This window comes from Barbus barbus (genome assembly GCF_936440315.1).
Source record: "Barbus barbus genome assembly, chromosome: 16".
Classification (NCBI taxonomy): Eukaryota; Metazoa; Chordata; class Actinopteri; order Cypriniformes; family Cyprinidae; genus Barbus; species Barbus barbus.
The window spans coordinates 15,028,180-15,051,571 of NC_136744.1; the positions used below are offsets into that span (position 1 = coordinate 15,028,180).

At 36.0% G+C, this 23,392-nt stretch overlaps 3 protein-coding genes across 9 annotated transcripts in view; 2 read left to right on the plus strand and 1 right to left on the minus strand.

The window, feature by feature from the left end:
* Nucleotides 1-203: 203 nt before the first annotated feature.
* On the minus strand, nucleotides 204-6,081 carry LOC306882881 (KIF-binding protein). Its single transcript, XM_079437867.1, has 7 exons — nucleotides 5,626-6,081; nucleotides 5,407-5,505; nucleotides 4,823-4,902; nucleotides 4,551-4,734; nucleotides 2,551-2,644; nucleotides 1,520-1,632; nucleotides 204-1,441 (listed from the first exon to the last, which is right to left on the minus strand). The coding sequence occupies exons 1-7, from the start codon at nucleotides 6,055-6,057 to the stop codon at nucleotides 563-565; spliced, it is 1,881 nt and encodes a 626-aa protein (XP_079293993.1). The 5' UTR covers nucleotides 6,058-6,081; the 3' UTR covers nucleotides 204-562.
* On the plus strand, nucleotides 5,502-22,080 carry LOC306882879 (phosphoinositide 3-kinase adapter protein 1-like). Of its 3 annotated transcripts, XM_079437865.1 has the most exons (18): nucleotides 5,502-6,094; nucleotides 10,326-10,616; nucleotides 11,858-12,279; nucleotides 12,743-12,969; nucleotides 13,688-13,832; nucleotides 13,995-14,137; nucleotides 14,814-14,943; nucleotides 15,130-15,326; nucleotides 15,609-15,768; nucleotides 16,006-16,071; nucleotides 16,535-16,804; nucleotides 17,204-17,266; nucleotides 17,365-17,567; nucleotides 18,548-18,608; nucleotides 18,707-18,874; nucleotides 18,995-19,065; nucleotides 19,427-19,527; nucleotides 20,803-22,080. In XM_079437865.1, the coding sequence occupies exons 3-18, from the start codon at nucleotides 11,880-11,882 to the stop codon at nucleotides 20,912-20,914; spliced, it is 2,517 nt and encodes an 838-aa protein (XP_079293991.1). In that variant the 5' UTR covers nucleotides 5,502-6,094; nucleotides 10,326-10,616; nucleotides 11,858-11,879; the 3' UTR covers nucleotides 20,915-22,080. The 3 variants fall into 3 exon arrangements, with proteins under 3 accessions (XP_079293991.1, XP_079293990.1, XP_079293989.1); XM_079437864.1 differs by lacking the exon at nucleotides 5,502-6,094 and having other exon boundaries at nucleotides 10,375-10,616; nucleotides 18,980-19,065; nucleotides 20,803-22,074; XM_079437863.1 differs by lacking the exon at nucleotides 5,502-6,094 and having other exon boundaries at nucleotides 10,431-10,616; nucleotides 11,858-12,297.
* Nucleotides 22,081-22,491: 411 nt separating this feature from the next.
* The window catches only part of LOC306882615 (sorbin and SH3 domain-containing protein 1-like), a 56,643-nt gene continuing 55,742 nt past the window's right edge, over nucleotides 22,492-23,392 (plus strand). For all 5 annotated transcript variants that reach the window (XM_079437354.1, XM_079437357.1, XM_079437359.1 and 2 more), the window contains exon 1: nucleotides 22,492-22,618. The gene's annotated coding sequence lies outside the window, so the exon portion shown is untranslated. The remainder of the gene's footprint in view (nucleotides 22,619-23,392) is intronic.

Consider the following 23,392-nt stretch of genomic DNA (forward strand, 5'->3'; position numbering starts at 1 on the left):
TTTTTATCAGCTGTTTGGATGGCTCCTGTTTACTGTAGATGAAGTGATGTAATGCTAAATTTCTCCAAATCTGTTTTTATGAAGAAACAAACTCATCTACATCTTGGATGGGCTGAGGGTGAGTACATTTTCAGCAAATTTTGATTTTTGGGTGAGCTATTTCTTTAATATGTTGTCTTGACTGAATAAGACAAAACGAAGAATGGCATTTATGCTTTTTTATGTTTATTGGCATTAAATGCTTTAATATTGGTATAGCTATATGTTAAATCTTGGGCCAGCTAAACATAACATTCATAAAATTTGAAACAAACATTTTTCTGCATTAAATACAATTGTACATTGCACATTGAAAATAAATTAGTGACTGTAAATCATGCAATTACATCGGTCCACAAGAGTTTGTGATAAATGGTTCTACGGTTGAAGGAGTTTCTTACACTGTGGTCCTAGGAAAGCTAATTCGATATATCTAGGTCTGGGAAGGAACAAGGTGTAGTGTATATTTGTCAGGTGTTCATATTTACGCGAGGGGCCAAAATAAACTGTTTTCAACAGCCCGTTAGTTGCAGGAGGCAATTTTGGATCTAATTCCGTTTATCTTGAGTGGAAGCAGGGAGACCATCTCAATGCTCAACTCTAGCTCGGTTTCAACAGCCTTCTTGGCTTCTGGGTTCTCCTCACAGTATTGCACAACAAAGTTGTATGACTCCAGTGAGTGGCTGAGATTCTCCAGTTGGGTGGCCAGGTTACTGGAAATAAGCTTGGACTGTAATCTGGCAACACGGAATTTGGCCACCAGCGCTGGCCTTAGCAGGTCATCCTCGAGTTTTTCAGGAAACTTTCCCTCTGGTGAGCGGATGGAGTCGAGGAACATCTGATAATACTTCATAGAGGAGGAACACAAATGGTTAAACTTCTTTATGGTGTGCACATCTGGCTGATCCTGCTTGTCGGCTACAGCCAACTTCAGGTCCATCATCTCATAATAGGTTTCTGCAAGTTCAAACTGCAGCTGTCGGCAGATTAGCAAATAATATTGAGCATTCAAATCCTTGCAGATTGGCTCCAGCATGTCGACGCGACGTTTGTGCATCTTGCAGCGGCGTTCCAGATCCTGTTCAAAGAAGGCCAGGACCTTGAAGAGAGTGCTATGGTCCTGCAAGATCTCAATGTGATCTGTCACGTGACCATCCATTGCGAAATACTCTTTGGCCTGGGCTACGTAGCTTTGACCCACCAGAAAGACGCTACGGGCTTCTTCAAAGTCTAGTGGAAGCATGATGCTTACTTTCTCTTCCAGACTGCAAATGGAGTCAAAGGTATCGCTTGAACCAAAAAGGATGGCGCTTTTTCTTCCCTTCTCTTTTTCTTCCTCTTCATTCCGACGTGCCCTCTTCAGTTCTTCCTGCCGATCTAAGTCTAGTTCTCCGATATTATCCTATGGAGCAATGGAAAATGCTTAGACAAGTCAAAGTAAAAAGTCAAAGCTCTCAAAATGTAAAAGAAGCATGGCTACCTCAAGAAGTTTTTTGGCATCTTGCATCAGATTAATGCAATATTTAATCCAGCATCTGGCAATTTCGGCTCGCTTCTGCAGGAGCTCTTCACGTTTTTCACATTCAGCATCACCTTTGAGAACATTCAAAATAATTTATTATAATCTATCATATAAATTCAAACCTACATGTATTAATTTTAATAAATGTGCTATATGACAAAAGGAAAGCAGTAAAATATTTTATTTGGGGACATTAGGATTTTTAATGTTTCCTATTTTGATCAATTGTAATGTGTAATTTATTCTTGTGATGTCAAAGCTGAATTTTCAGCAGCCAATACTTCAGTTTTCAGTCACATGGTCTTTTAGAAATCATTCTAATATGATGATTTCCTGCTCAAGAAACATTTTTCATCAAAGTTGCTTAATATTTTTTGTGGAAACCATTTTTCTTTTTAAATTTTCAAAAGAACAGCATTTTTTTGTAATAGTAATATTTTGTAACATGTTTTTACTATTAATCAATTTAATGCATCTTTTCTCAATAAAAGTATTAATTTTTTTTTTTTTTTTAAATCGTACTGACCCCAGACTTTTTTTAAATGGCGTTTAACAGCTTTATAACACTTTTCTAGATCTTTCAAAGATGTTTAATAGGTATAACCTTCTCTGGACAAAACTAACTTACAGTCTTATCTCTATAAGTTAGAGGTTCTGTATCATTGGCCAAAGTTGTACAAACCACAGTTTGTTGGTTTGTACAACCTCAGGATCTGATGAAATGCAAAACAACCGACAAGCATGAGTGTTACAATAACAGACAGATAGTGTTAAATGCCATTGCTTCAGTACTATTATAATCAAATACAATATTATTACAGTGATAGTTTCACTATTAGTGAAACTAAGGCCACTTGTGAACGGACTATATTTAGGGAGTTTTGTTTTCATTTAGCAACCACCACATGGCATTCAGTAAAGCAATGGAAGTGCAGGGAAATACACAATATCCAGCAACATACAAGAATGAACACCACACAGAAACTCACTTTCTTTGGCAGCTGCTTCGGAGGGGATTTCTCCTGCAAGAGTAGCAATTACACTAGCCGCAGCCAAACAGTGACGAGCCTCCATGTACCGTGTCTGAGATACAATGACAACAGAGACAAAGTTAATTACTATGACCTTGACTACAGAATCATGGAGGTTATAATTAGGGATGTCCCAAGCCAATCTCAAGGATGGGGATCGGGCCAATTAAGCATTTTTTTGATCGGTATCGACTATCCAAAAGCTCGACCCTTATTTTACATCAGCTGTCATGCCGGTGTTGTGCAGTAGGTGGTAGTAAGTACCTTCCAGTAGGTTTGCCAACTGCCATTTACAAAAAAAGAAAAAGACGCTGTGGAACACACACTATATACAGTGCCCTCCATAAGTATTGTAACAGTAAAGACAAAATTGCTCTGTTGGCTGTGGAGTCAAGACATTTGCAAATATGATTAAAAGATGAATATGAGACAAAACTAGAGAATGTCACATTTTATTATTAGCCGTTTCAACACATATATGTTTTACCAAATAAAAAGAACAGCACTTTTAGAGTTCATCCCACTCATTGATGTGAGCATAAGTATTGGGACAGTTGAACATAAGGCAGATATAAAAGATTAAAAGCTATTATTTAGTTGCAGATCCTTTGCACACAATCACAGCAGTGAGTCTGTGACCCATAGACATCACCAGACTCTTGTTCTCATCCTTTGAAATGCTTTTCCCAGCCTTTAATGCAGCCGATTCCAATTGTTGCTTGTTTTGGGGGGTTTCTGCCTTTACTCTCCTCTCCAGCTGGTGAAATTCATGTTCAATCGGATTTAAATCTGGAGATTGACTTGGTCAATCTAAGACTTTCCATTTCTTTGTCCTTATAAATTCCTTGACTGAACTGGCAGGGTGTTTTGGGTCATTGTCCTGATACAATATGAAGCACTTCCCAATGAATCTGGTGGCATTTTCTTGAATATTGGTAGGCACGATGGTTTTGTACCCCTCCAAATTCATTCTGCTACTGTCATCAAACATTAAGTCATCAGTAAAGTTGAGAGGGCCTGTTCCAGAGGCAGCCATGCATGCCCATGCCATGACAACACCTCCACCATGCTTTACAGATGAAGTATGTATGTTTAGGATCATTGCAGTTCCCTTTTTTCTCCACATTTTTGCTTTCCCATCACTTAGATAAAGGTTCATCTTTGTCTCATCGGTCCATAAACACAGTTCCAAAACTCTTCTGGCTCAACTTTGTGCTTTTTGGCACAAAAATCTTGCCTTTCTATTTTTGGTGCTGGTCAGAGGTTTGCATCTTGCTGCATCTGTAATTCTGTGTCAAAGTCTCCTGAGGACAGTAAATTGTCAGAGCATCACCCCAGCTTTCTGGAAGTTGTTGGTGATTTTACAGACATGTCTGTTAGGGTTCATTTTCACAGCTTTAATGATTTGTCTGTCATCAACTACTGTTGTTTTCTCAGCCGATCAGGTCGTTGTTGGTTGCTGGTGGTTTCCAAACTCTTGATTTCTCCATGTCCTTTGTTTTTGCTAGAGCTCTAATCTTCCTCTTTTATTTTAGCATCCAAATAGCTTGCTTTTCTCTCAAAGTCAGCTCCCTCGTCTTCATCCTGGTTTGTGTGTGTCATCATCCAATGTAAGATTCAGAATACAGAAGTAATGGATATAACTCATACGACACATTCCCTGCTTTTAATATCTGAAGAATTAATGCAACAGGACACAGCTGATCACTTAGAAAGACCTGTGAGGTAACTGTTCCAATACTTATGTTCACATCAGATAGAGGGATGAAACTCTAAAAAGAACTTCTCAGCTGGTAAAACATCTATGTGTTGAATCACCCAATAATAAAATGTGACATTCTGTAGTTTTGTCTCATATTCATCTTTTAATAATATTTGTAAATGTCTTGACTCCACAGCCAACAGAGCAATTTTGTCTTTACTGTTCCAATACTTTTGGAGGGCACTGCACATCATACCTTGGTGATGTAGTACTGTGACAGTGTGGCTGCATTGATGGCCCACTCGAGTGGCACAAACTGCTTGTACTCCAGCTGTCTCTGTAGTGTACTGTGACAGTACTGTCCAGCTCTCTCATACTGCTGCAGATTCTTATACATTTGAGCCAGATAATACAGTGTGTGCGTATATGCCATTTCAAACCTGCTGACACATATGGGGAAAAAGTGGGGTTAAAACATTCGTGGAAGCACAATAATGTTTTATATAGGATCAAAGGGATAGATATTACCTTCTTATCTTCTCTTGTTGGGATAATTCTTCTCCCTCTACCATGAAAAAGTCTTGAAGGTCCAGTGGTGGTTGACCATCCTTATATGCATAAAGAAATGTCAGCCCACAACATCATTATCATCATGTACATGCAACTGTATGTAGTTTTATGTATTTTTGTGACTTTTTGGAGCCCCAACAGTTAAAGGGTTAGTTCACCCAAAAATTCTGTCATTAATTACTCACCCTCATGTCCTTCCAAACCCGTAAGACATTCGTTCATCTTCGGAACACAAATTATAGACAGCAATGCAACTGAAATGTTCACAGACCCAGAAACGTATTAAAGACATTGGCAAAACAGTCCAAGGGGAACGACATGAGGGTGAGTCATTTTTTGGGTGAACTAACCTTTTAAGTGTGTGAAATTCACTGTGTGAAAAATATATCACTGGTGTCTAGTTGCCTTATAAGAAATCAGCCTAACATCAGAACGATTTAGAAATGACTGCCAAAAGCTATTTTTTAAATAAAAACTTAAAAGATGTTGCACACCTAATGCACAAAAATAATCTTATAAAATGAATAAACTGGACGGTAAACCTCTCTCATGTAGAGCAAATACATAGATTCGGCGATTTCCAGAAATCCTTGTGCTTTTTCGATCTCATCTCTTCCCGCCCATAAAATGCCGAGCTGATTCTGTCAAAAAACACAATACATACCATCATCACACACCAAAGCCAACCACCACACAACACTGCATATTTATCAACCTGAAGCTTTTAGGAGGAAGGGCTCGAGTATGCAGTGTATATTTACCCGGGCCTGAATGAATAGCGAGACGTTCTCCCGTGTTGTAGTGCACTTGTCGATGAGTTTCATGCAGCTCATCAGATGCTGCTCTCCAGCCGACAGCTCCTCGGTCTCTATGTGGTTCACACCGAGATAGTACTGCACCACCGCGAGTCTGGCCGCTCGCAGCCCGGCGGGAGAGTCTCCGGAACACGATTTCCCACATTCATCCACCGTCTGCCTGGACTCACAGTCTGCTTCATCGTCGGCCTCGCCCTCCTCCTCGAGTTGAATTTTTTTCAGTAAACAATGGACTTCCTTCAACAGATCTCTAGCTTTGTATTTCGATCGGAAAGGGTTGTTCTCGGGGTCTTTTCTCGACTGTACTTCGGAGAGATCCTGGGCCAGGCGAAATTTCTCGCACACGGTGCTCCAGTCTGAGCTCTGGTTGGCAGCCATGTTTTCTTCGAGGTGTGACGAGTGTTCACCAGCAGAGGTCAGTCACGACGCACAGGTTCTAGTATTGGCGTCTTTGACTACTTTTAATAAACTAATAAATGTACATATTTATAATAAATATTTATTTAAAATCATGATTATTCAGTTGTTATGTTGTTAGCTGTGTTATTTCTATCATTAGCTTCTGATATGGCTGCTTATGGCATTGCCTTTGGGGGAAGTCGTGGCCTAACAGTTAATGGATAGAGAGTCGGACTCGTAACTCAAAGGTCGCGGGTTCGAGTCTCAGGCCGGCAGGGATTGTAGGTGGGGGAGTGTATGTACAGCGCTCTCTCCACCCTCAATACCACGACCCTTGAGTAAGGCCTGACATAAATCCGTGTGTGTGTGTGTGCACTTTGGATGGGTTAAATGCAGAGCACAAATTCCGAGTATGGGTCACTTTCACTTTCACTTTGATCAGTCACCTTTCTCCCTTCCAGATATTCTGGCGCCATCTACAGGTGTGTCACAGACATAGACAAACCGGGTGGGCGATATAGAAAAATAAAAATGTTTTGATTATTTATACGTGGTTTTGTCCTAAAACGTTGAATACTGATATGAAATTATTAAAAAAAAAAAAAAAAAAATGAAGAGGTACTTTGAATGTTAAATTAAAACCGCCAGTTGGTGACAGCAAGTCATTACGATTGAATCAAATAATTTGAATAGGTGATTCATTCAGGAAGGAAACACTGTCATGTTGCTCAGAGACGCAAAACAGTGCTGTGGCTGTGTTTGGAACCATTTTTGTTGGTGAAATAGCAAAAATTGGCAATATAGTGTCTAAAACGTAAGTCTATTAATATTAACTTCTTGTTTATTGAGCTGTTGTATAAAATCAGTATCACGTTTGTGTTTTTTTTGTGAAAAATTGTACCCTTAGCGTGATATGGATTAACTACAGTATATGAAATTATATAAATATGTACATTTCTTCCCCCATATCTTGAATTTTGGGAGCATTCTAAATGCATTTTATTTGACTGAATCATGATTCATGCAGTGAAAGAACAGACTCTAAATGAGCAATCAGTCTATCTAGTGTTTAAACACTCATAACTCCTCTTATAATCTGTATGATAAATTAATCTCTTACTTTTATCGTACGTACATCTGCACTTAAACTAAATCAGCAATGGCTAATTTGAACGCCTCTGATTGGCCACTGCATTCCTAAGATCAACAGATTCGCGTGTGATTGGTCATAATGAGCAACCCTGAAAAGCACCTAAAAATAAAATACGGTGTAACATGAGCAGGTCGAAATTTAATACAGCAATCGAATATTTCCATTTCATTTTCATTTTTACTAGTTTCATGTTTCAAGTATTATAGTTTTATTGAAAAACCAGGGGACCCCCCCCAAGTATATTTTTTTGGGGGTCCCTTGATGCTTATGGGAGGTCCGGGACACCCCCCCTCAATTCGAACACTGGGCCTGTCCCAGTACCCACATTTGTGGTCTTTGAACTTGACCACTTGTCTACATACATGACATACAGTATTTCCTGTATTTGACCCATATGTTCAGCTGTGCATGAAGATCGTAAGTGTGTGTAGACACACTCACAACATACATTAGTGTTTTTAAAATGCAAATAACGTTTTTACAGAGCTTTATTTACACATTTTGATTTTTAAATATGTTTACGCTTTAAAATAAATTCGTAGTCCCTATTGTAAAAGACAACACAAGTTAACTGTGGTGCTTCTAATTAAATGATAAAAAACAGTTGCACATGTTTTATAGCCACATTCATATCTCTACACTAACTAAATGTGCAACACTTTTTGTTTCACTACCTAATTATATGTAAAATTGTACAATAATACATTAACACTATGAGATATCCCTACTGGCTGATTAGTTAAGACAGCAAATTTTTAAACTAATAGATATTACCATGCTTTCTCAGTTGATGAATCACAGTACATTAAGACAATGGTTTTGTATTACATGTTTTCTGTTTAAAATGGCAAATGAGGCATCATCTAAGTGAATTTGCTCTTATTTCCATACATTTAAGCTAATATGTTGTATAAACTATGTGAATAATACATGAATAAATCCCTCTGTCAAAACCTTCAGAATATAGAGAGGAACCAAACTGATAAGTTTGTTGTATGTATGTAAATGCTACTGAAGTGAAGATTTCTGATTTCATTAGGAAAAACTCATTTTAAGAAAATGGCCTTGAACTTTACAGGAACAAATAGATACAATAAAATAAAATAAAAATGTTCTTTCTGGTCTGAAAGAGATTTTAGAAGCAAAATAGCCCAAAATGTAAAATTTGACATTTTACAATTTTACAAAACAATGTTTTGTCTGTATGTAGTGTCTTGCCTAAAAATGAGTTTGTTGGTCTTTTAGTCTGTCCGTACTGGTGTGTAGGTGGTTTATTTCACTCTCTCATCAGTTGGCAGGTAAATTATGGTTTGAAGTATGGAGTATGGCCCACTTTCTTAAGGCCTGAACCTCCACAAACTGTGTGGTGGGTGGTACACCTTTTGACATTTTTCATGTATACATTTAAACAGTGTTTTCAAAAGATGTTTTAGTAACCGAAAAGGTTAGATTACAAGATGATAAAGATTAGCCTACATAGTATCTCGCAACTTGGCGGTAAGAAAAATGAATGAAAAAAATAGTTAAATATCAACAATTCTGCCTCTGCCTATGTGGTTGACACTTTTTAGATATATTGCTTGTTAGCCAACAAACAGCAAACAGCAACAACTGTTGGGTTTTGTTGGATTAATGCTGGATTAGTACCTTGTTGGTGTTTATTGGAATGAAGTGAAAATGACACTTATCTTTCCTAACATTTTAAATCTAACAGTTAAGTCTCAACTTTTTCTCGATGTTTAGATATGTTAATTCAAATGTCCACTATCCATTTAAGAACATCCTTCCCATGTGGTCTGTACAAAGTTACACTTTTTTTTCCTACTTCCACAGTATGATTCTTGTTTTACATCACGACCTAAAGAAGAAGTTTGTGATTGTTCTCTTGAGGGTACTACAGATCAGAGAATAAAACCTCATAGGGTGAATGACATTTGCAAGGGTTTCTGGTCATTTACTAAAACTCATAGAAATGTTGTTTGTATTCATAGAAATCATTATAGAAACGTTTGCTTATGTTGCCTTGCATGTTTACTGTGTGTGTCCTAATTTGTCTCCACTTTATTCTCAAAATTAATGTATGTTTCACTTCAACATTTTGCTTTAACCTGACTCAAATGTACCTGAAACCCTGCAAAGGCTGCAATGTTTTAGTTCCTCCTTTTAGTTAATAGTGGGTAGAATAATGGCATTAATAGCAAGCTTTTAAAATATAAATTCATTTAATTTTAAATTAAATTTAAATTTAAAACTTTAATAGTTTTGCATTGTTTCTGTATTTGCCCGTACAGAGTAAAATAATGGCCAGTTAGAAAAGCAGTATAGTCCCACTGTTATTACCAGCTAGCAAACAGTGTTCATTTTTTAGGGCTCAAAGTCATCTAGTGAAATAATAATCATTATTATTTTGGCATTTCTGGCAATTACGGTTTAAAAAAAGGCTGCTGTGGTTACCAGAATTTCAAGTTTTAGATTGTAATTACATTTATTGTATATTTTATTAACTGAAATAATGCTAATATACCTTATTACGAAAATCTGTTTTGTATGTCTAACATATGCTGATAAACACATATTAAGAGAAAGCCACATGATTAATCAAAGTTCATTACAAGTAGTTGAGGTAAATCCTAATATATATAGAAGGTGCAAGGTGTTATACACACAAATGCAAAACACCATGAAATAATGCAATAAATAATAATTAAACAATATGAGAGGTACATAACTGATAAGAAATGTCTAAGAAACATCGCTGTTTTAATGAAAAACCATCAAATTTGAGGTGTCACACAGAAGTCTGGGAATGTCAGCTATATTTACCAGTATTTTACTTTTTTGACCAACATTTTTACAATATTTAACAGTCAAAGTTTATTTATTTGTGTATTTTGTATTTTATTTATTAATTTATTTTACAGTGTGGGGTTGAAATGAAATGAAACACTATTATGAATCATGAGAATGAATCAAGTGGTAAACATTTAGTTACTATGCTGTGCACAAAGGATGTGAATGGCTGTTTTACATATAAGCTAGTTTTACATAACTTCCGTTTTTAACTTGTCTGGGAAATTTTCTGTCTGTTTTACAGGGTCACAACAGCCCACGGCAGCTCTGTCTATGTGAGTTTAAGCAGTTGCAGTGTATTTTAGGAAGTGACGCTACCACCCACCATCAGGAAATGGACTGCTTCTTTTAGTAGATGTAAGTCATGAGCTGAAAGCAAATCGGTCTTATACCACAGTCATATACGCAGTGTATTTTCATCAGAAGCTATAGACCGAGAACGGAGGTAGCCACTGTGGGAAGTTGCAGCCAATATACACCAACTGAAGCAAGGCACTGTTTATTTCACCCTGGGCGTCTTATCACAAGAAGCAAGGTGAGTCATTTTTAAAGAAAGATCTCATCTATTGCAGTTAAAATGTTATGCTTGAACAAAAAAAATCTTCATGGTTTGGTCTTTGGTTAAGAACTGTAGTTTTGAATTCATTTTAGAATTTAAATAGATTACTGACATAATATGTCTTATTTTTTTGTTGTTGAAAATGATAGAGATGACATGATGCAAAATAAGCGATAAGGAAGTTGAAAAAAAATCTTCCTGTATTTGTGCTTTAACATTTCTCGACTTTGCGGGAAATAATAATAAAAGATAACTCTGCATATGGTATAAAGTTGCTTAATTGCATCTCCTTTCAGAGAATGAGTTTCTGTTTATATCTACTTGAAGTGTGTGGAACTCAATACAGTCGATTGTGTTCAGAGGGGTACTGTTGATGTACTGTAGTAGTTTCATGAAAAGTGAATTCTCCTCTGATGGGTTACATCACAAAAAGGACAGTCACACAAATGTGTAGATAGCATAAAATATGAAGTTTGTTAATCATTTGAGTGACATACTAAACAGGCTTTGCACTGAAATGTATCTTTAACCGTATTTGATCACTTCTGTTCTGTTGATGTGGGTCATAGAAGATGTTTCATAGTTAGCCAGCCTGATTCATAAAATTCCATTGGGAAATTCTTCATTCATATCATGCGTTTTCAAATTTTATTTGTACACAGACACTATGTCAGAGTGCCATTTATAGAAGATTTTAGGAGACAAATAATGACTAATTACAGTGTTGATGTATTTTTGGTTGCCAAAACCAACTTATTGCTCAATCAACTTATGACAAAAAGTGTCTAGCTCAATAATGTAGCCCCTGCAACATGGCTGGCATTCAGTTCTTCGCTAATTCATTAATCAGAAAATAAACAAGCTCTTTTGGGTGTACTTTGGTTAGATTTAAATGCAACTGTTATTTTAAATCGCAAGTTTTGCAGAAAAAAACAATGTATTTGAGTTTTCTTAACATTTACGTAAATGTAATTTTTGGAACTAAGATTATTGGAGTGTGTTTTATAAGAAATGTCAGTCTTTCTATTTTAAATTTCACATGAAATTCAATGTGTTTCTTACCTTTTCTTTGTAAATATTTGTGAAATGTTTGCTTTTTGTGGATATTTCTGAGTGAAATTTTTTTATTTTTTAGTGCAACTTAATTTTGGTAGTTGATGAACCAAGAAATTATTTTAAATTATTCATGTTCTGTTTATTATCCATTTGTGTTGCAGAACAACCTGGATATACTCCACAATGTGTGAGGTGTTAATTGTTCATACCAATGAAGCCAGGGAATGGGCCGAGTATCTACAGCAAATCTTGGCGGCATCATGTAACTTTCCAGAGGGCTCTCTCATTCTGTATGATGTGAATGAAGGGATGTGGATGAAAAACCATGAGCTGTTTGGCTCAAGCAAGTGCATCATGCTTTTGCTGTCTGCTGCGTTGCTGGACATGCAGCACGACCCAGAGGCACAGGACACTTTCCGGGATCTTCTTCAGCATCCATGCAAAGTTGTTGCCTTTTTGTGTGGTGTATCAGAAGGGCAAGTGTCAGCGGACTATTTTGAACACTGGGAGCATTGGAGAAAGCTCAATTCAGAAGACGACCCATCAGTATATGTGTCTACTGTCCTTGAGTGTATTAATAATGGTATGTTTTTTTTAAACGGTATGTACATTCAGCATAAGAACATATTAATTGCTTGTACTATCGTTCACCTTTAATAACAACAACAATAATAATAATGATACAAAGATGTAAAACATTAACATGACTCACTGCAAAAGAGTGCATCTGAATATAATTTTAAGAAATATGTTGTATAAGATTTATTATTCTTATTTACTTTTCTTATTTATTTTTTATGTACTATAAATAGTTATACATGTTGGATCATAATTAATTTTACTACATAATACATAATTAATCCTACTACTTCAGTTGGCCTGAAGTAATTCTATTTCTGTGGTCTGTGCACGTCTGAGCTCTGTGGTTTATTTAATTTAATTTATTTATTTGCATACATATTTTTGCATGGTGGATCATAACTAATCTTACTAAACATGAAGAGTTCAGTCTGAAATAAAGTTTAATATATAATTTTTCATTCTAGGATCTGTTAGTGAAAACCAAAGCCAAAATCTATATGAACTTGAACTCGAAGAACAAATGAATGAGTTGACATTATCAGAGATTCCTGAGACTTTACCCGATGAGACGGAACAGATTCAGTTGAACGGGGATGATGTTTGTCACACTGAGCAAACTTCTTCAAATGCCACGGAGCCACAAGATGACCAAACTTGCCTTACCATCCAACCAGATAGAATACTCTGTGGGGTAAGTACAGTGCTTGCAGAGCCTAAATAGAAAGCTTTTCTTAGAATATATAGGCCAAGTTGTTGATGTCAGCATGAAGCTCATATGGTTTGAGATCACACTTCTTTGTGCTTTTTTAAATTAGACAGGAAGTCAGTGCAGGGCCCTTGTCTAACAAGCTTAATTTAGATAACATTCTTAATTCATTGATATGTTGAAAGAAAGATGATGTATCAGCGATGGGTGATAAAATGACTAAAACAATATCACAGCTGAATGAAGTTGTCGTCTTCATAGACTACTTTTGTTCCTGCCCGTAGGGTGTGTTTACTAATTACGTTAATACTTTACCATGTAGTTTTAAATCAATCGATTTGATTATTTGAGAATATAATAAATCCAATTATGCCTAATTTATTTTAATGGATAAAGAGACCTTTTTATACAGTATGTCTCGTGGTGTGGACATTTCGATATTTTAGTGCACATATGGCTTAAATAGTGTTAGCATTGTTCATATTTTTAAAACTCTTTATCCTCTACATTGTAAACTATTGTTACTTTTGAATTTTGTGAAATCAAAGAATGTTACTCTGTAGCAAACTATAGCTTCAGCATTTCATTCAAAAGCATTTGCTGACATTTACAGAATTAACATCAATCGTCTTGTGTTACTCTGTCATTTACTGTATTTGATGCTGTCTCGTGATTTTCTCACCATTTGTTTGTTCCCATAAAGAATCATGTGAATATTTATATAATCTCGGTAAAGAAAATTGTGGATGAGGGCAGACTGGAGGTGGAGTTTCACTCTCAATACTCGACACCTCAGCGGATGCCTGGGACTCTTGTAAATGAGTACGTTGTTACTGTACCGTCACCTGGTAAGACAAAAAACCCAGAAAGAGGAACCTTTTCACTTTCTACTGAATTTACATATTGTTTCCTGTTAATGTGCTCACTTATTATAAGAGAAGCTTTGTCTTTTTCAAATTTGTGTTTGGACTTGTCAGGGTTGTTTTCTTAAAAATATATTTTTCTCCTAGATATGCCAGCTGGGAAAGTCTCATTGACTCTTTATCAAAATGAATCTGTGGTCTGTTCAACAACTGTAGCATATTACACAGAAATGGAGGAAATTTGCAGGCATCTAAAGAAAGCAATGGATCCAATGCAGTTCATGTGTCAGGTAATGATGCAACTGAAAAACAATCAGTTAAAACAGAAAAAAACTGAATTACATGAACTGAAAGGACTTGTTAATGAATGTGATAATGGAGTTAAGACATGCCATGCTTATTTGCATAGCACTTTTCAAAATATTAATCATTTCAAAGTAGCTTCACAGAAATAAAATTATATAAATGGAAATATAAAAATATAAATCGTATATAATTATAAACAAATGACGCGTATTGGTGAAACATTATGGTGTTGTGAAAAATGTAAGGTCTCATAATTAATGAATATTTAATATTATAATAAAATTAATAAATTAAACTATTTAACATTTTAAATATTATAATATGCAGTAATTTTATGTCAAATATCTGTGACAGTGTATCGGCCCCACAGGTGGTCTGATCTCGTACAGATGCCTGAATAGCAACACACAGCCCTGAAATCAGAAATGCAAGATGCTTTATGTAATTTTTTGTTTAGTCCATAACAATAAAAAGCAAAAAGCCAATTTTAGACTTTAGAAATAAAAATTGTGAGGCAACAGGAGCAGAAATAAACATTCATTAAATGTTAACATGCAGACAATAATGTTTTGCTTTATAAAGTAGTTACAGAAAATTACTTTTAATTTAAAGACTAACATTGAGTTTTTTTTTAATTATTGTTTTATATTAAATTTTCAGGCATTTGATATCACATCAAAGGTGCCCGAGTCATTGGATAATTTGCTTGCAGGCTGTCTGGAAGAACGGATGCCTCTAAATGGATTACAAGTATTTGGAATTAGTCAAATTGCAGATAACACGCCAGCGAGTAAGTGATTTCATTCATAACAACTTGCGTGTGTTACAGTTTATAGAAGTCTCGTTTATGATGAATATCTTTTATGGTGGTAAATAACATAACACCAAGTTAAGGAACTGGTGTGGATGGTTAATTTTTTTCAGAGGACAGGAAACTCTACTGAATAATAATGAAAAGCTATCTCTTTGTTTTCAGATCACCGTAATGTGGAACTTCCAACACTGCTTCACTTCTCAGCCAAGTATGGCTTAAAAAAGTTAACATCTTTGTTAATGCGGTGCCCTGGAGCCATGCAGGCCTACAGTGTGATGAACAAAGACGGGGATTACCCTAACAAACTGGCCGAGAAGAGTGGCTTCTCCGATTTAAGACAGTTTATGGATGAATATGCTGTGAGTTAATTGCATAAATGTTCTTGATGACTTCTGTAACTGACAACAAATTGTAGTAAACTGAGTCATCCAATTCCTAAAATTCTGTGGGAGCACATAAACATATTAATGCATGTAAAACTAAATATCACAGCATTGTAAAAGTGCTATGTGGAGTTTCATTGTTATATAGCTCTGTTATTAATTTGCATACATTTATACAGCAGTATTTTTATTAGTCTTCATTTCCGTATAGCAGTGATGATGCCAATAATTAATTCATTTTTTCATAAAACGAAACAGGAGACAGTAGATTTAGTGAAGACCCACATGGAGGAATCTCAGAACACCTCTGGCAACGAGGATATCTATGAGGACATGTTGACGGCTTCTCAAAATTTCATCACAAATTTCGATAATGAGGACATTTACGAGTCTATGATGAAACTAAATCCTGACATGGGTTTGTGTATAGCATTTTCTTTTGAAGGATAGATTTTCTTGCACAAGAACAGTAGTCATTATTGCTTAAATTCAAGCATTTCTTTTATTTTTTCAAGGCATATTTTGTTACTACTGCTAACTTATGATTATATGTGATAATAAAATGTAAGCATTAAAAGACATGTTTTATAGGCCTAATGTCAGATTTTTAAGGCATGCACTGTAAACTATTTACACAGAATTCATGTTTCTACAGATGATGACCTAGAAAGTGCTCTGGAGGACTCCAACTCAGAGACAATGCTGAGAAAGTTTTTTGAAGGTACATCAATGAGAAATGTTGATCATGACAGCAGTTTTTTTGTGTGACTGTGACTTCTGCCACTTTTTCCCGTGTGATAACACCCTCCATCTAGTCTTTTTTTTATACATATATACATCTGTGAAAACTCTCGTTACTTATTAAAAAGCCTGAAAACATATTACTTAGAATTTTCACCTGGTGTACAACATTTTTGCAAAGGCTTACGATATTATTTTCATGTTTGTAACGTAACATACCAGGAAATATTTCAATTATTAAGGCAACTTAGCTTATTCTGCTAGTATGTATATTTGAACCTCTCTGCCACAGGATGTAGCTTGTTTGTGTAGTGCGAAACCAGAGCAACCCTGCTAATATATGGCATTTATAAAGATGTAAACTGGTGCACAAATGGGTATAAACCATTCGTGGATATTATATATTGTGTAGTTGTCAAATAACATGAATTGTTTTCCTTTAGCACAACCTGACAAGAGTTTTCAACCCTTTGAACATACTTCAACCAATGGTGGATTACCTGAAATGGATGATGAAGATTACCATGACCTTAATGCTGAAATCTATGGGGACATAGAAGATGAGGACCTGTATAATCCGTGCTGCCCTGATCAAATTTATGACACGGTGGAGCCACAAACCACCCCTGAAATAATCAACCGCCCACCAGCACCGATTCCACGACCAGCCAACATGCCAGAGCCTGAAGAGAACACAACCTACATTTCCAAAGGTGCAAACCAAAAGTTCATTAGGCAAACACAGCTAAACCACAGTGCAAACATACAGGCTCTAATTTTAGCTTCTAACATCAGAAACTGTTGCATCATTTACTCTCTAATATAATTCTAAATCTGTATAACTTTCTTTAATTCTGTGGAACGCAAAAGAAGATATTTTGAAGAATGTTGGTAAATAAACTGGGAACCAACATGGCTCTCAACATTCTTCAAAATATATTCTTTTGTGTTTCATGGAAGAAAGAAAGTCATGCGGTTTTAAAATGACATGAGGGTGAGTAAAATATTACAGAATTTTCAATTTTGAGTGAACTATCCTTTTAATGGAAATCTTAAGTCTCTGAAAACGTTCCTCTTATAGTAATTTAAGTTAAATTTGACCTGTTTTACAGTATTTTGTCTCAAGGAACCTGTATACTCACTCAGTCAACGGCCAGAAAGGGATTCCTCTTTAGGTATAAAAGATTCCTGCGCCTAATTGTGAACCATATGCATTTATGAACAGAATATGGATTTTTAAATTACAAATAAATCTAAATTTCTATGCTTGCAGCTCCTGTACGGCTGGTTAGAGACAGAGACATGAGCAGTCACCATGACCCATTTGCAGGTATGAAGACCCCGGGACAGAGGCAGCTCATCTCTCTGCAAGAGAGGGTGAAGGTGGGTGAGCTGACTGTAGAAGAGGCAGTGCAGGAGTTCAAGGCTTGGCAGTTTGATCAAGATAAAAGATGGCGCTCTCTCCGCTTTCAGCAGGTAAGTTTTTTTTGTATCATTTCATATTTGATCAGGCTTTTATGACTTTGAATATGGAGCTCATAATCAAGGAGTGAAAAAACATTTTATTCATAGGCTCAAACTGAGTGAAAATATGCACTTTGATGTAGATGCCATTTATATGACCAAAACTATTAAATTCTATTAATACAGTGGACTACATATATAAAATGCATATAAATATCAGTTGTCACTCTGTATTTCCCAATAATATCTCTTAAGATTATATTTAAATGCTTAGTTTAATGATCAAAATTTATTGTGGGAAGCAAAACATATAATACAACAAAACAATGATGATTGGAAGATACAAATAAATGTTCCTCAAAAACCTAATGTATAATATTTGTTAATTACATTTTAACATTATTTTTCTGTATGGATAATTACATAAGCCTAAAGGTCATTGCACACTGAGTCCGGAATTTTCTTATGCGTTTTTCTGTTTTTTCATATTCCTCATCCTTTCCTATCCAAATTCATGCTACGGTTGCGAAAACGCAGAAAATCGAACCTGATCCGAATTTTTTTTTATGACGGACGAAAGTTTCGGAGGCAGTGTGTAAACGTGATTGACACAAAGTGAGGTCGTATTTATTTTTTAACGATCGAAAATTTCGGACTCAGTGTGTAATGACCTTAAGTTGCTTCAGTCCAGCAGGTGTTCATCTTGAAATATTACTAACAATATAAAGTTATTCTGACATTTAGATTTCACAGCAAAATGACTCATGACCTTTGTAAAATTATATTTAAAGACCTCTTACTTTCTAAAAAAAGTTTGAACTATTAATCAGAATGCATGTGGTAGATTGTGTACAATAGGTTTTTCAGCAAAGTTTTGATCATGTGGATAATTTAGAGGCCTTGCGTATCAAATATGATGTTAACCCTTCATAGGTTTAACAAATGATATGAGTGTCTCTGATGTTTCCGTAACATTCTCCATTTTCTTTAAGGACAATTTACAAAGATTAAGAGACAGCATCACTCGACGCTGTAGAGGCAAAGGGACAAATGGTAAGGAAACGAAGGACACATTTCATTATACAATATACTCGTAAGTGGTTAACATGGCATGCTATTAGAATGTACAAATCTTTCTGTTTTTCCATTAGAGCTTATGATTACAGCACCCATGCAAACAAACGTTCAGTGGGGTTCTCAAACGAACGTGAATTGCTCAGTGTACGAACCTGCACCTCGTTCGATTGCTCAACCCCCTCCTGTTAGTAGACCGCTGCAGAGAGGAAGCTGGCAGACAGGAAGCACCTCCAGCACTTCTAGTATGTAATAAATAGCTTCTTTAATCTCACACAATAACATCTGATATTACTGTGAACAGAACCATGTTTACAAGTATGGAGTGTTTCTACAATGTAATTGTAAAGGTTTGACCTGTGCAGGTAGTAGCAGTCACAGATTGAGCATTCAGAGCAATGTCAGCAACAGCAGCGGGGCAGAAGGAGAATGTGAGGTCAGTTTGTTTATCACAGTTTCCACAAAAATATTAAGCAGCACAACTGTTTTCAGCATCAAGAAATGTTTCTTGAGCAGCAAATCAGCATTTTAGAAATGACTTCTGAAGGATCATGTGACACTGAAGACTGGAATAATGTTGCTGAAACTTCAGCTTTGCAATCACAGGAATGCATTATATATATATATATTTGTATTTTGAACAAATAAATGCAGACTTAGTGACTGCAAACTTTTAAACTATAATACTTTACACATTAATAGATTATTGTTGTATTAAATTATACTGGCACAAAGTATTTAGCTTAGGTTGTTATATTAGAAACCCATCATATCATATGTCTTTTCTATGGTTTAAGGAGCCTCCAGATATTCCACTTCCTCCACGGCCTCTCCGGCCCGTAGTGGATACTCCACCAGTACTCCCCCCACCCAGAGTCCCACCACGAGTAATAGAGAGGTACGTGTTTACAATGGCTTACACAATACCAGGTAAAACCAACTGTGTTGGAATCAGAAAAGACAAGCGTGTTTTCTGTCATAGCTCTATTCTGAAGTATATTTCAAACTGTATGTAAAAATAAATTTATCTGAGAAGTTATTTTATACAGCGAGTCTTTAGATTCGAAGTTATACCAAGTGAACATGTACATAGAGAGTTGTGGCTTAGACTAGTTTTATTTTCGAAAAGTTTCACTGTGAGAATGCACCAGATGACTGGCTAAAAGTTTGTAGGTGAAGCAAAGGTGCTTCGTGTATGAAACTCTACACCTCCCCATGTGACAAACCACAGCATCAATCGCTGAACTCTTTAGACCACAACGCCGGGGTTTGTGAAGCTTAACTTTCCATCAGTGACTTGATCATGTGTAGAAGCATCAACCTTTAAATCTCATAAAGACGGAGTGTGGGTTTAGAATGTGCTACATCTTCACCAGCTAATATACACAAACACAAACATCAGAGGATTGGTGTCGTGTCAGAGAGGGGGTGAAGAACATCCGCAGTCTGATGTGGGTGCCACGTATCCACTGCCTAAATCTTGCCTAGCTTATGGGAGCTATGATAAATTTAGAGAATTTTTAGAAAGGTGTGCAATCTGTGCACATCCAACCCCAGTTTAGAACTGTACATTTGAAAGTGGTTATAAATGGATACATGTTATATGCAAAGAAGAAATAACCGATCACAATTCAGTATGCAAATGTTAGGATGATAAAACATTTTATCACTGTAAGTTGAAGGGAGATTTTCAAACTTTAATTTTACAATTCTTTCTATAGAAAAAAAGAGAAATGTATCACAGAGCAACTGTTTTCAAAATTATAATATTAAGAAATTATTCTTAATATTATAATTTTGTTTAGAGTATTACAATATTAGAGTATTGGCTGCTGAAAATTCTTTGCCACCATAGGAATAAATGATAAATATTTACAAAAAGAAAACAGTCATTTTAAATTTTAATAATATTCAGCATTACTGTTTACTGTCTGATCAAATAAATACAGCCTTGGTGAGAATTTTTTCATAAACATAAAAAAACTTACAGACCCCAGACTTTTGAACAATATAATTCACTATTTAAGATTTGGGGTTAAAAAAAAACCCTCAACATATATTGATATTTATTTATTAGGCTATATAAGTTTAACAATTGTAACCTATTTCCCTGGTTTGTCTGGAGCTTAGTTTGGTATATTACTCATTTTAAATTTAACCCACTGTCTCTTAGGAATCCAGCGATACTAAATGAGCGATATGTATCGACTCCATCCCGTCCTGCTCATCAGACGCCTGCACAAAGGCCCATGCAGCCTCCACCTATACCGAGACGCACATGGTGACGACCTGCATTCACATGGCTGGCTTTCATTCTTTTTGAATCTGCACTTTTCTTGTTGAGCCTTTGAGATTTATAGTCTCTTCAAGCTGGTTGTGTCCAAAACTGAAGACAGCTGCTTTGCCGCCCTGTCAGTCAATAACCTTACAGAGGTTTCGTATGAAGGTGCCTCTGAAGGAAACTGGTTTGCCATTTATATTCTTTTACCAACTGCCATCTATGTAGCACAGAGGATATTATGCAAACATCAGTTTCGGAAGTCTTGAAGCTATCTTATTTTTCATATACTGCCTGTGGTTTCAGTATCCAGTGTTCCTCAAGGGTTTTGATCTAGACTCAACTTGCAATGCAAACAATCACCTTAGTTTATAGGTATTAAATTATAAATCTTCAGCTGAAGATATGCGATATGTTGGAGGGGTCTTTTCATATGGTCACTTGTTTGCAATATAGCCATTTGGTTTGTGCTCTCTGAGTCCCATTAGCATATAGCAACTCAAGAATGTGCCAACATTTGTTGTAATCCGTACTTTTTTTTACTATTTGAAATATACATTGTGTTGCCTGGGATCGGTCATGAGATGATGAGATTTAAAGCTGAATAGTTTTATGCGTTTTAAAAGTATTTATTGATGTATTCACTTTTTATTGCTGGCTATGATATTTCACCCAAAGAGAAGCAGAGAAAGAGAGTATTTAACAGCATAAAAAGTGTGAATGCACTGTGTGGAAATGGCAGATGTGTGGTTTGTGTGTGTGCTCATGTTTGTTAGACCATGAAGACAAAACTGATTAAAGTCACGATTAAATGGAAGTAGTCTTTTCTTCCATATTGTGTCGTCCTAAAGTTTGCAAGGCTTTGTTTGTACATACTGGCCTCTATAGAGGTCTCCACTATATACAGTTACTATATGCATATTTATACTGTTTTTACCTACTAATAATGAGTATTTAGCCTACCCGATGTACATGAAACATATTTTTTCTTCTGTCTTAGATAATTTGTTCAAAATTCCATTCACAAAATTATTTAATACTCAATCCAGTTTGCTTCTTGCTTAACAAATTTCATGTCAATGTTAAAAATGACTTTCTCAGCAAATCCTGTGATAGTATTTATATGTAACCATTATAAATAAACACCATTGTAATTAAAATGATTTTATTTTGATTCTTTTTTCATTTTAATTCTTACTTTAAAGAAAAATCTACATTTACTTTCATTTTCTTTCATCTGTAGTGATTCTCAACTAGAGGTCCTGGGACCACTAGAGGGCCTCAGCAAACTTCCAAGGAGGCCGCAAGATGACATAAAATATTTAAAACTTGAAAATGAAAATAACTTGATTATCATTACCCAAAAATGAATATTGCCAACATGTAAACTAGCATCATTTTTATTGTTGTAATTTAATATCTACTAGGACGTTATTAACGAAATATAATATGTGTCATTTAAATGTTTTTTTTTTGTTATTATCGTTATTAATAATTTAAATGTGCACTGAAAATGCACCTTTATTAAAATGAAAGTTTGATTAAACGTCTGTGCCTCTACGGAACGCCCCTCTCCTCCCACTCAGTGATAATGTGATGAGAGCGTGAGAGGCTCCATGCACGGGAGAGCGCGAGCGGCGTGCGGTGACCGTCACTGTTCAGCGTGCAGCAGCGTTATCAATACGGAAACCTGGACTGCTTCCTCAGAAAGGTGGGTATTACGCAACGCCTGCTTCATTCGCAGTCATATTCCCAGTATTTGAATACCTCAGTGATATTTCACATCAAACTAAGACAGAAAGTTTGCGTGTTTATTTCGTCTGGGGCACTATTATTTGGCCCAGGGTTTATTATAATAAACCGCAGCAGCCATCCGTTGCAGACAAATGTGCAGTGTTTCAGTCACTTCAGCATTAGTGGCATTATTATATAGTGCTCGTTTTATGGATATATTGGCGGATGTAAAGGATGGAACTATGAATTGCAGTGCTTATTGAAGGCACGAGCGTTTATAATGTGTCCGATGAAGGAGATGGGATAGAGATTATTTGTATTCCGCAGGAAAAGAGATCTGACTTCGGCTGCAGTTGACATCCAAATAAGGAATAGAATAGGATTCACTAAATATGCGGAGGGAGCAGGACAGTGAAACGACACTTCACGAGTTCAATCCATCGCATTGTTTGTGGCTTGAAAAAATTAAACGGGACAATTTAAATATATTTTTGTGATAAAAATGCCTGTAGTTGTACAGCAGTGGGGTGTATGCGGCAGATGTATAGTAGATGAACTATGCAGTAGGCTTTTAGTGGGATAAAAGCTTTTCACTCTCAGCCTGAGCTTTTTTGATGCTCTAATCCACCTACATCTAAAATAACTTTTTTCACCTTAAAATGGTTTGTGGAACTTGTATAGTCTATCAGATCCAGTGGTCTGCCAGCTAGCTTATCATGGTGGTCTGCCAGGTCAACCTCAGTCTCACAGG